At 41.4% G+C, this 13,787-nt stretch overlaps 1 protein-coding gene across 2 annotated transcripts in view; it reads right to left on the bottom strand.

Annotated features, from left to right (window-relative positions):
• NCLPP7 (nuclear-encoded CLP protease P7) overlaps window positions 1-13,787 on the bottom strand; it is a 29,614-nt gene that overhangs the window by 14,840 nt on the left and 987 nt on the right. Inside the window, exon 2 of one of the 2 annotated variants that reach the window (XR_013237638.1) lies at window positions 13,082-13,410. Coding sequence is in view for 1 of the 2 variants with exons in the window: in XM_077365079.1 (XP_077221194.1) it covers window positions 13,143-13,410 (268 nt within the window). In the remaining variant the exon portion in view is untranslated. Of the gene's footprint in view, window positions 1-12,843; window positions 13,411-13,787 lie in introns of those variants that run through there. The other variant, XM_077365079.1, reaches the window with a different exon arrangement.

The following is a 13,787-nucleotide window of genomic DNA, read 5'->3' on the forward strand; positions in this document are numbered from 1 at the left end:
AAGTACACGGACGGGTGTTGGGTCATTGGATGAGAGATAGGGCTGTAGGTAGATGACCATGGGATGTTATGATGATCATGTGGTGGTGGGGTGCGAGCTGCAAATCCGAGTTCGGGGTCGGGTTAACCTTGGACTGGGTGGGTTGAATCGAGTTTGAGGGGCTGGTCTGGGCTGGGTTGGGTTGAACCAGGTTGGTTCGAATTGAGTCCGGGATGAACCGGGATGACTCGGATTGGGTCCGGCTTGGACCGGGCTGACTTGCATTGGGTCCGGATTAGACGGGCTGAACCGGGTTGACTTGGATTGGACCGAGGTAGTGGGCGAGGTGAGGCCGATTAGGGCTATGGATAACGTACTACGGGATGGGGATGGGCTATGTGGCTGTAAAATATATGGCTGTGGAACATGGGATGGGGATGAGGGCTGCTCGGTTGGGGTTGAGATCGGGTTCCGGGTCTGGGTTGAACCGGTTGGGTTGGGGCTGAACCAGGTTGGTTCAGGTTGGCTTGGGTTGGACCGGGTTGGGTCCGGGATAACTCGGGTTGGGTTGGATTGGCTTGGTTGAGGGATTGGGTTTGGGTTTGGTGTAACTTGGATCCGGTTGGGTGCGGCTCGGGTTAGACTCGGCTTGGGTGCAGCTTGGGTAACACCGAGTTGGGATTGGCCAGGCGTGGTTCGGGTTGAACCGGGGTGAGTCGGGGTTGGATGTGTGTGACTCGGGTTGAGTAGGGATTAGACCGGTTGGATTCAATTGGAATTTTTGGTGGTTAAATGTGCACAGCACATGTAATTTGGGGAATCACATGGTGTACTTGAATATTTCAGTTTGGTTTGCTTGGGTTTGGATAGGGTCGGGTGGGGTGCAGTGCTAGAATTAATGGGTGGGGGGCATGTGAATTATGGATGTATGGACATGGGTGTGGATATTAAGATTCATGGTCATGAGTGTGGATGTGTTCTGATGGAATTAATGGGTAGGTAATAGATGTGGAGGTGGGAATAGATAATGGATGTAGATTGATGTTCGGCTATGGATGTAGAGGATGGGAGATGATGGGATTAATAGACATGGCATAGATGGGGTAGGCGTTGGGGTTGGGTTGATAACCATAGGCCAGTTGTTGGCCGAGACCACTAGGATGGCAAGTTTGGTGGCTTATGGCCATGGGGGGTAGGGCGCATACTCGAATTGGTTGCTACAGGGATGTGACATTAATGAAGGAATGCATGTGCTGTTTGGTTATGGGTGGGAGACATGGGGCATGATTTAAATGATAAGAGGGTTGACGGCACATGGTTAGGTGGGATGGTGCTATGGATGGGCTGATGGTATGAATGGGAAGAGAACATGGGCCATGGGATGTAACATTTGGGATTTATGCCATGGGTGAATGAGGTGGCTGAAGTTAGCTATGAAGTTATAGCTACAGGCATGTGATGGTTATGGGATTGGACGATGGAGATTGTGTGGGGTTGGGATTTATCTAAGCTGAGGGGGCTGTTTGGTTGGATGTGGGACCCTTAAGCATAGTCGAATGGGGACGGGACCCTAAGAGGTTTTGGATTCGGTTTGGCTCGGGTTTAACTCGAGTTGGGGTGCGGTTTACGGGTGTGGGTTAGGGGTGCAGTCTTCGGGTGTGGCTTTGGGGGTGCGGCATACGGTGTGGGTTGGGGTTGGGTTTAAGGTGCGGGTGAGGGGTGCGAGGTAGGGGTACGGCTTAAGGTACGAATTTGATGTATATGGAATTTATTTGCAGGAACAACCTCATATGTACACAATGCATAGGTTAGAATTTGAGACACATGGCCATTTGACTATTGCACTGTCTTTGGGATTTTAGAAATATGAGTTTCATAGCTCTATAACCTTTCACAAGTGGGTTTTGGGATTTTGAAGTTATGAACATCGGGTTTTGGGCTTGGGCAACATGTCCGAAAGGTTGGGGTTGGGGAATCTAAGAACACTATTCCAAAGTTATAAAATCATGTAAACCCTTTCCATCAAAATCTTATAATTTCTAGATTAATTCTTCATTGGAACTTGACCAACTATCTCTTGGTTTAAGAATTTTGAGTTTATGAACTTTCCTACTTAGAGATTAGGAACTTTCACAAAGTCAAAAATCTTCAAAAAAATAGAAGAGTTTACATGCTTTTCACAAATAAGATAAAAAATTGAACTTTGATGGCCTACCTCACTATGATGCTAATTCGATCCTCGCCTTTTGATGTAATCCGACGGAACCCGATCCTTTGATGAAATTTTGCCGAGTTGGCCAAGGTGTGCGGGGTGGGGGTATGGAGGTTTGCTTATGGAGAGAGAGAGAGAGAGAGAGAGAGAGAGAGAGAGAGAGAGGCAAAGAGGATTGCACGAATTTGGGAGAAGGTGAAGAGAAAAATCGTGGGCTCTTGGAGTATTGAGTTGTCTTGGGATGGAGCAATGGAGGGGCATTTATAGGGGAATGGGTGAGTTAGGTTGCCTTCTTAGGAGCCTAAAGGTGTAGGGTGGAGATTGAGTGATGGAGAAAGGAAGGAAAAAGGATGGCCAAGATCGAATTTTTCTAGAATATTCTCCCTCTTCTTTGGCATCTTCCATTTTAGCCATGGTCATGTTCAAAATGGTAGGCACTTATGTGGCCAGGATCAAGCACTAAAGATTTATGAACAATTCAACGTCCAGGATGATGTCACTTGTCCTTGGAATCTTTGTGGATTTGGAAATAAATTTCAAGACAGGGGAAATGTCCAAATTGGTTGCCTTTGTTGAGAATGGCAACAGTTTAGATGACTTAGATTAACTGCAATCTCCATGTGATCGAAAGAACGGGCGAGATGGGGTCTCCAAATATCCTGAAATCTTTGCAAAGATATGGACTAAGATTGGGTGGTTGAGATCAATTGCAATCCTTAGGGGATCAAAAGAATTGATGAGATGATGCCTCCAAATCTCCTAGAATCTTTGTGAAAGATTTTCCAAATATTTTGAATGTAAAAATCGAAAAATGCGGTTTTCAAGAGATTTTGAAGTCCGATTTCGATAATTCTTTCGCCGTTGGAATCGTTGATTTTTCCTCTTTCTTTTAAGCCCAATATTGCCACAGAAATACTGATTTTGAAATTTTCGACCAGTGAGGGCCCCCGATCTCTGCCTGCAGATCGTTTTTTCAAAGATCGAGCAAATCGGCGATCTAAACAAACCAACCGATTCGATCGACTTTGGGTCAATGGTTAGAACCATTAAACCATGACATTGACAATGATTGAGACATCAAAAAGTTCTGTTATCAATGATTTAATGGGATGATTTCGACGGATCTCGCTTATCCCGCCTTGATCCGTGACTTTTTACTAGTTTTTTTGCTTAGTTAAGTAACCCAATGTTTAATCCGGATTTGAGATTAACCTTGATTGATATTATTTTGACTAAATGATCACAAATCCTTGGTAAAGAAAGACACCCAGGTTAAAAATCAGCCCTCGATCTGACGATTTACGAAAATCAGGTCTTAGAAAGGAATCAGGGTCCGGGCTGTGAAGTGACCCTAGCTTATTTTGTCCCGATTGATGATCCGTAAAATCAGATCGAGATATTAATGCCCTAAAACATATAAATCCGTGATAGAGGGACTCTTACATGGATTTAACACTCTAAAGTCACGAATTAGGGTATTTTTTTCAATTTTTCAGGTCTAATCATTTTACCAGGTACATCGCTTTATCATTTTGGTTTTCAGGGAATATGAGGATGCATAGTTTACCAGTGAAATTTCACGGATCAATATATTAGGTTATTGTTTGTTAAAGTGTAGCAAAATGAGGGTGTCTACACATACCGACACACATGAAAAAAAAATATTTGTAAAACCCAAATATCGACATCTAGTAGAAACTAGGCTAACCGTTCTGGCATAGGCATCTATGCCGCGAAAGTTCTACTCAAACAAAAAGACACGAGGCATGTTTAGCAGCCAAGGGGTTTTCAGTAAGAAGGTATTGACTATGGCAAGAATCATAACACACCGTCTAACTGGCCAACAGCCTCTCTTTTTTTGAATGACAGCCAATTACATTAAAGGAAGACCGAGATGGTCAAAATACAAGAAAAAAAGGAGATAATAGGGGAGCAAAGGAAACAAGACAATGCTAGCAACAAAACATCAAGGTGGAAGAGAATCGAATAGCGCCAACTCCTCGAGGAAGACACCATCTCTGGCTAGAGCATCTGCCATCGAATTAGCAGACCTACGAATATGCCTAAATAGGAAAGTCGAGGATCACATCCAATCGCCCATCTCATTGAAGAGATGATCAAACCTCCAAGAGTGAGAAACCGAACCGTTAGCTCTAACTGGCCAACAATCTCAAGTCATTATAAACCTAATTTATGCTTAAAAAGTAATCATGGAATGGACTGATGCTATTTATGTGTTTAATGTTGTCAACATCTTTGTGGGCAACATTATGCCATCAACAGGTGTCTGGTATCATATGTGCATGCACTGAGTGAGGAGAGTATGCCTCAGTGCCTCCAACAGAATTTTGAGCTGTAAAAAGTCTTTCTTGTTTCAACAATTCTGTAACAGAGTAACTTCAAATGTACTATTCTCATATGAGCCAATGCGGTTGCTATTAATAGACTTATAATGGAACGTTACAAGAATGACAAATCCCATAATGGAAGGGATCGAGAATATTTAAAGAAAGTATAAGAGGAATTAAATTTATTCAAAAAAAAAAGTATAAGAGGAATTAATGGACTGTTAATAAATATAAAATGGAAGGAGCTCTAATATGCAGTTGACAAAGACTAATAAGTCCCAATTGTATTCCAATTCAATCAATTGCATAGATAGTAAGTTGCTTCATTTGACATGTCAATACTCCCTCCTTAAGTGGGTGTGTGAATATCAATAACACCCAACTTGGCAATCAAAAACTCGAATGGTCATTGTCCCAACGGTTTGGTGAACAAATCAGCCAATTGTTGAGAAGTATGAAGATAGGCCGTACGGATGAGGCCAGATTGAATTTTTCCATGTACCAAGTGACAATCTAACTCAATGTGCTTGGTATGTTCATGAAAAACAGGATTGGCAACAATATGTAATGAAGCTTGATTGTCACAAAACAATGGAATGGGTTGAGGTGTGGAATGCCCAGATCATTAAGTAGTTGACATGTGTGCTCACATGAAGCATGTGAGCACTATGACGCTTGATGTGTACAATGTTTGGCAATAGTCTCACATGAAGCTTGATGTTCGGCTTCAGCTGAAGAACGAGTAATTGTATGTTGCTTCTTTGTTTTCCATGATATGAGACTATTGCCCAACATTGTACAAATCCTGTAATAGATCGACGAGTCATAGGGCAACTGGCCCAATCAGAATCACAATAGCCTTTGAGTTGGATAGAACTAGACGAAGAGAGGTTCCTTGTCCAGGACGAGGTGAGCCTTTGAGATGCCATAAAAGACAAATGGCTACATCATAGTGAGGTTGTCGTGGCTGGTGCATGAATTGGCTGAGTATGTGCAATATAGACAATATTGGGTCTAGTGATTGTGACATAAATGAGCCGACGAACTAGTCGTCGATAACGGGATGGATCATCAAGTCATCATTAGTAGATGTAAGCTTAAGATGATGCTCCATTGGGAAAGAAGCAGGGAGACAACAAAGAAGGCCCATATCATCTAATAACTCAAGTGTGTATTTTCGTTGGCTAAGAAGAGACCGTTCTTGGATTGAGCCACTTCGATGGCAAGAAAATATTTCAAAGGCCCCAAATTTTTTATGCGGAAGCATTGTGGAAGATAGTCCTTGAGAGAATGTCAATGTCATCTACATTAGCGAGGACAAATATGCCAGACAAATTTGTAAAGAGGGAATAGTCGGCTTGAGATTGTCGAAAACCGGCATCAATGAAGGCATAGGAGAATTTGGCAAACCAATGTCATGATGCTTTGATGAGGCCATACAATGATTTTCGTAAGCAAAACACATGTTGCTCCCCCTCGCATGAGAAACCTAGTGGAATGGCCATATAAATCTCTTCATTGAGATCACCATGTAAGAACGCGTTATTTACAACAAGTTCATGGAGAGACCAATTTTTTATAGCAGCAACTGCGAGAAGACAACGAACGGTGACAAGATTTGCAACTGGAGCGAATGTTTCTTTGTAGTCAAGTCCCTCTATCCGAGTGTATACTTTTGCCACCAAACGTGCTTTGTAGCACTAAATGGACTCATCAAAACGATATTTGTTTTTGTACACCCACTTACAACCAATGGGTTTCTTTCCTGGAGGGAGAGATGAGAGGGTCCATGTTTGGTCTTCTTCCAAGGTTCAAATCTCGGCAGCCATTGCATCACGCCATTCAGGTATCTTAATAGCTTGACTAAAGGTTTTGGGTTCAATGGCTACAAGAAAGGCACTGTGAGAAATAGATAAATTATCATAGGATAAAAAATTTGAAAGGGGAAAACGTGTACATTTCTTTGAAGAGGAAGAAGATTGAGAGTGAGTTGCAGTAGTGGTGGCAATGGAACAGTGATAGTCTTGAAGATAATATGGTTTCTTGCGATCTCGCGTGGGGCCGCATGTAGGGCCGGCAATTTCACCCGAAAAAGCGGGGATCCGCCCCGCCCCGCCCCGCCCCGTTTGGGGAGGGGATTCCCCGATTTGAAAGGGGAAGGGGAAGGGGATGGAGTTGTCCCCGCCCCGCCCCGCTACGCCCCGCTAATCAATGCCATTTTTTGTAAATTTTTAAGTGTTTTTTTTAAAGGAAAACTACTAGAAACTCTGTGGATCGGCTACAAGATTCCCCCAAACATAAACTTAGCTTGTCTTTTCCTTTTAATTAGCTTCTGAGAGCATTTTGGGAACTATAATAACCTTTTCACAGATGTTGAAATAATAAAGACAAGCTGAGAGCCTGAGACGCTGAGTGTATGCAATTATAAAAAAATCGTAGTGCCAACAGAATTTTAGGGTTGGATTGCAGGTTTTAATTTTCAACAAGAAAAATTTCGCTACTAGAAATTTGTTTCATGTCAGCACTAGACTGAATTGCAGTTAAAGAAATAAGTCATTTGTTGATTTTGTTCTCTTCTCCATTCTCATTTCTCATGCTCATCTGGGGGTTAACATGCTATACAGAATGAACTAATGAACATTATTTTGCGTGTGTGAGCGCCCACTTATGGACTTTTAAAGTTCATTGTGACTACTGAAATAGTTACTTTTTGCACATTGGCTGCCTGTTAATGAAGGTAATCCTGGTGCTCATTTCCTATTTATCATTCCATAATTTATGCAGAAAATTGCTAAAAGATGAGGTCCTGTTGTTATTTATGTTTGTTGTCTCATCCATGCATTTCTGATTTTGTCCATCTGTTTGTTGATCACATGAATAGAATCATAGCATTCATCACAATATTGTCTGTAATTGACGTAGAAGAAAGAAGCTCTGTTTGCTGGTTTGGTTGGGTTCCAAAGAGGGGGCGGGGCGGGGATTTTGTCCCCGAAGGATGCGGGGAGGGGAAGGGGATTAGATATTCCCCGCGGGGAGGGGAGGGGGATTCCCCACCATCCCCGTAGAGGGGAAGGGGAAGGGGACCCCAACATCCGTCCCCGACCCGCCCCGTTGCCACCCCTAGCCGCATGGTATGGTTTCGAGAGAATGAGTGGTGGTGTTCGATGGGGTCATTACATCGTTGGTAGTAGTAGTATGAGGTGAAGGAGAAAAATCGGGTGTTGGCAATGGAAGGACATGAGAGTTATGGGTTGGATGGACTGAAGCAGCATGGTATTGGGAAAACATCCTCATGAAAAATGTCATAGCGACTGACAAAAATTGTCTTAAAAGAGAGGTCAAAAATACGATAGCCCTTTTGTGTAAATGGGTAACCAACAAATATGCCTAGTCGAGCTCTCTGGTCAAATTTGCAAAGGATCTTACTGGTGTTGTGGGCAAAAAATAAAGGCAACTGAAAACACAGAGACGTTTGTAATTTGGTTTGGTTGAAGGACTTAATGAGGCGATTTTCCAGCTAACAATGGGGTCAGAAGTTTATTAATAAGGTATGTGGCAGTGAGTATGCATTCAACCCAAAATTGAAGAGGGAGGTTGGCTTGAAAGTGTAAAGCCTGAGCTACTTCAGGGAGGTGTTGGTGTTTACGCTCAACTACACTGTTGTGTTGGGCTGTTCCAATACATCTGTGTTGATGAATAATGCCATTGTCGGCCAAAACTTTTTGCATATCTTTGTCAAAAAATTCAGTGCCATTGTCCTAGTTGTTAAATTTGACATTGAAATTGAGTACGAACCATGGGAAAAATAAATCTAAGTAAGATTTAGTTTCACATTTGAAACGCATCAAATAAACCCATGGGCATCGAGTGAAGTCATCAACTATAGTTAAGAAATAGTGTGCACCAAAAAAAGAAGCAACTTTATAACCACCCCAAACATCACAATGAATCAAGGCAAATGGTTTATTGGTGAGGCATTTATTAATATGAGAAATGGATGGTTCGGACTTAGCTAAATCTTGTAAACGAGATGATGAAGGGTGACCCAATCTCCAATGTCAAACGTCAATATGAGCAATGTTTCAAATCATTTGGGAAATGCTAGAATAAGCACAAATACATACTTAGAAACCATTACATAAGCAGCAAAATAATTTATAATGGCTTAATCGCATTGAACACTTAGTGGCATGCATTGCCGTGCATGCCTAGTGTAATGTTTACTTTTAGGAACATTGATCGAGTAATATGGAGTGGACGGAGGTGCAAGGATTGGACTGTGTGGGGGCCACTTTTTGTGTGCTTGGGCATCATCCTGGGGTCAGATCGGGTGAAGATTATCCACTTGTTGGGCCATTGGAGTGGAGACCCTTCTTAGAACATTAGCCAAAGGGCTATCTAGTGTCAAAAGGGTTCATGAGATGGGAATGTTATGTTCTATTTATGCTTGGGGCAGTAATGATATTGACACCCATGTGTGGGTGAGTAGAAGGTTTTTGTGGATATGGGCCAACAGGTGTCACGGCCACGCAAGGTCCGCATTGGTCATTATCATCAAGGTGTTGAAATGATATGGGCACACCCCCTTTTGAATATAAGTTCTTGTCTTAGAATGAGATAGGAATGTTTTTCTACCATGTTTGTTTTGTAACCAATAACACAACATTGCTAGTGAAGCCATGTGTGTTGGAAGGAGAGTGAACAGTGTGTTCTTCCTCCTTGCAACTAGCGCAGTAAGCATGGTTTATCCCCCATTTGAGAAGATACAATGAGCACCCTCATTTCCAAATATCATCCACATATTCTCCCCACCTTCTCTATCATTCACTTCTCAAGCATCCTCTCCCACCATACATTTTGTAATTGTAATTGGGAATTGCAAAACAGTCACTCTGATGAGTGTAATTGTTGTTCATTTCAAGTTTGTCATCTTTGTGGTTGTGATTTTGATTTGAAATGAGTCTTGTGATTGGGTTTCCATAAACTTTAAAACAAACACGCTCACACACAAGCAGGGATTGGTTTGTTTCCTACTTCCTTCGCCCTCTCGGTTTAGTCATTCAGTTTTGGTCCCTCTCTCCTGAGGGCCCACATTTCACTGGTTCAGCTTATAGGAAGAATAGCTACTACTTGTAGGACTACTTTTCTCTTATGTGAGTCGTTGCGTTCGGTCACTCCCTCTATGCTCTTCCCAATACGCTTTTGAGGACTTCGGGGGGAGAGCTATGAGTCCGTTCCCTCACTTCACTAACCTTTGAGAGGTTTAGGCTATTTGTTTTAAAGTTTATGGAAACCCAATCACAAGATTCATTTCAATTCAAAATCACAACCACAAAGATGGCAAACTTGAAATGAACAGCAGTTACACTCATCACAGTGATTATTTTGCAATTCCCAATTACAATTACAAAATGTATGGTGGGAGAAGATGGTTGAGAAGTAAATGATAGAGAAGATGGGGAGAATGTATGGAGGATTTTTGAAAATGAGAGTGCTCACTGCACGTTCTAAAATGGGAGATAGACCGTGCTCACTGCACTAGTTGGAAGGAGAAAGAACACAATGTTCACTCTCCTTGCCAACACACATGGCTTCACAAGCAATTTTGTGTTCTTGGTTACAAAACAAACATGGTAGAAAAGCATGCCTCTCATTCTAAGACAAGAACTTATATTCAAAAGGGGGTGTGCCCGTATCATTTCAGCACCTTGATGATAATGGCCAATGAGGCCCTTGCGTGACCGTGCCACCTCTTGGCCCATATCCACAAAAACCTTCTACTCACCCACACATGGGTGTCAATATCATTACTACCTCAGGAATAAATATAACAAAATATGCTCATCTCATGGACCATTTTGACACTAGGTGGCCAAGGCTCTAAAGAGGGTCTTCACTCCAATGGCCCCACAAGTGGATAATCTTCATCCGATCTGACCCAAGGATGATGCCCAAGCACACAAAAAGCGGCCCCCACACAGTCCAATCCTTGCACCTCCATCCACTCCATATTACTCGATCAATGTTCCTAGAAGGGAACATTACACCTAGAACAGTAAAGTCAATAAATAAGTACTAGAAAGTACAGTGACTAGTCTCCCCTCTAAGGACCCCAACTATGTGTCAATACCAAATAGAATTACGAGGTATTATTGGTCCCATGCCGATCTGACATCCCATCCATAAGAGACGGTTGCATTGCTGTGCAGTTTGATGATGTTGCCCACCAATTATCATTCTCTACGTAAATTTATTTTTATTTTTATTTTTTTTTTTTAGATGTAATAAGAATTCATTAAAAGGACCGAGATGGTCAAAAAATGCAAGAACGAGTATACATAGAAAAAGAGCACAAGACTATACAGAGAGACAAACACCACATATCTGTCAAGGAGGAAGAAAATCATATTGTTCCAAAGATTCTAACATGACCCCTGTCCTAGCAAGATTATCCGCCACTCTGTTAGCCGATCTTTTGATGTGACTGAAGGAGATAGTAGCACTACCCACAATGTCTTTTATCTCGTTAAAAAAGTCCGCAAAACACCAAGGAAAATTATGTGTAAGATAACCATCGAACCACATCTAAGGAGTCGCCTTCCACCACCACTCGATTGAAATCTTCCCTACTAGAATTTTAATACCTTGATGAAATGAAATGAAATGCAAATAATAACATTCTCTGCGTTAATGAAATGAAATGAAATGCAAACAATAACATCTTTCCATTTTTTGTCGTTCTGGCCATTTTGGTCAAATTTTAGGAATTTCGGGAATTTTGCTCAACATTTTGGGGAAATAATGACCTAAAAGGAAATCGTGTAAATTTTGTTTCGGTGGGGGGGGATGGAAACATTTCAGTCATTTTGGGGAAATTTAAAACCATGAATATGAGAAGAGCGAACAGCTGCACTAACGTTGGGCACATTTAAATGATAGAGCCCGCCACATTCCTTACCCACTCCAATCGTCTTCTTTGTGGACAGGTCCTAAAAAACACAAGAAATTGGAACAATTGATGCTGGGCAGTTGAGGGATCTAGTTATTTGACTGACAGATAAGAGATTAAAATTAAAAGACGGAACACAAAGAAGTTTATCAATATTAAATTGAGGGGAAAAATAACACAAGGACTTCCACCTCGTTGGAGTCCATCACACTGATGGGCTGAGAATGCACACCTAACCAGGCTGTCGTGGCCTTTAAGAATAAGCCAGTCCCAACAGAAACACGGTTACCTAAAATAGAGCAATAGAAGTTAAGCATAAGGACCACGGGAGACGAAGGTGACCATGGAGGAGAGGGTTGGTCCGCCATGGCTTAACTAAACCGAACCACATCGCAGACAGCCTGAAGATTGTTCTCTGAAAAACAACTAGACTCATTTACACATGTGGCCCATCTCACCATCGAAGAGAAAATAGCTTGGTGAAGCACATGCACCGGCCTCAACGCCCCTTTGAAGACCCTTATCTTTCTCTCCTTCCACATCAATCACTAAGTAGTAGCAAAGCAAGACTTCAAAGAATCTTACCTCTCAAGAAACACAGAGTGTAGTCACACACACACACACACACACACACACACACACACACACACACACACACATATGTATGTATGTATGTATGCATATGTATGTATGTATATGGAAGTCTCTAAGGTATATGTATTTCATGAAATGGTCACCTTAGTGAGACCTCAACCCAATTTTGGATGTATTCTAGATGGGATTCATTTTCCCGCTTTTATCAACCACATCCATCACCATTAGGCAAGCCTTATAACTTCCATTTCCATGGAAAGGAACTTCTTGTTAGCAATACATGTCTTTCTAGTGTTTGGATTCTGACTAAATCTATGGATTTGCAGTCAAATCCAATATCTCCTCATAACATTCAAAGTCAGACAATAATTATAACAAAATAGAACATTCCAACAAAAAAAAATTACAAACTAAACATTTGAAAACACAAGACTTTAATTTTAACTGATCTACAGACAGAGAAAGCATCTAGATGGAGATAGAACACTTTTCACCAAGGTACCAACAAACCAACCTCATTGAGCTAGAGAGCACACTTTCATCACAATTAACTCCGCACCGTGAAACAGGAAAAAACATAATCAAACTCAAACAAGAATAATCCAAAATAATTGAAGAAATTCATCCAAACATTCTCAAAAAATTCAAGAAATTCATTTGATATCTTATCAATCTACAGATAAATCTAACTCATTCTAAAATCCCCATCAATTGAATAAACAACTTTAATCAACACTTTTTCAGCTACATCAAGCAAGAAGAATCCAAATAATTCAAGAAATTCATTCGATATCTTATCAATCCAAATTATTCAAGAAATTTATTTCATATCTTATCTATCCATACATAAAACTAACCCATTCTATAATCCTCACCAATTAAATTAAGAGCTTTAGAGTTTAAACAAGTTTTCGGCTATATCAAAATTCAAATCCATTTAGCATTTTAGCTAGCAAAGAACAAGATAATCAGCAAAACACTTTCAAGAACCTAACATACCTGAAATAAATCATCAAGACAAAAAACCCTAATTCCCCACCAAATCCGCCACCGTGAAACCCTAATCCTTCCCTTTACTCCCCTCATCCTTCCCTTTACTCTCTTCCACCGCATCCGTCACCAACGAGATCGGCCTATGCTCAATAACCTCATCAACAATCCCAAATTCCTTCGCCTCATCCGCGGACATAAACATATCCCTATCCATACTCTTCTCAATCCTCTCAAGCTTTTGCCCAGTATGCTTAACATAAATCAAATTAAGCTTCTCCCTTACCTTGAGGATCTCCTTCGCGTGGATCGCAATATCCTCCGCCTGCCCACTATACCTGTTGAAATATAAAAAGATTAAATAATGTCATCTCCAATAGCTTAAGCTTTTGGAGTAAATTAGTTGTTTTCATATGATGTCATAGCACTCTGGGTTCAACATGTAATGGCCAACCCAGAAAGAGTGACCACATGTGCCAAGTGTAGGCCAACCCTAAAAAGAGGGGCCAGGCCGTGGAGTGTTAAAATATTAAAATACAAAAGATTAAATAACTTCACCTACAGTAGCTTAAGCTTTTGGAGTAAATTGGTTGTTTTCACAAGGTATCAGAGCACTCTGGGTTCAACATGTAATGGCCAACCCAAAAGGAGTGGCCACATGTGTCACGTGTAGGCCAACCCTAAAAAGAGGGGCCATGCCGTGATGGGAGTGATA

Source organism: Tasmannia lanceolata, unplaced genomic scaffold, assembly GCF_043159265.1.
Source record: "Tasmannia lanceolata isolate RefF3 unplaced genomic scaffold, GAP_Taslan_0.1 ptg000020l, whole genome shotgun sequence".
NCBI lineage: Eukaryota > Viridiplantae > Streptophyta > Magnoliopsida > Canellales > Winteraceae > Tasmannia > Tasmannia lanceolata.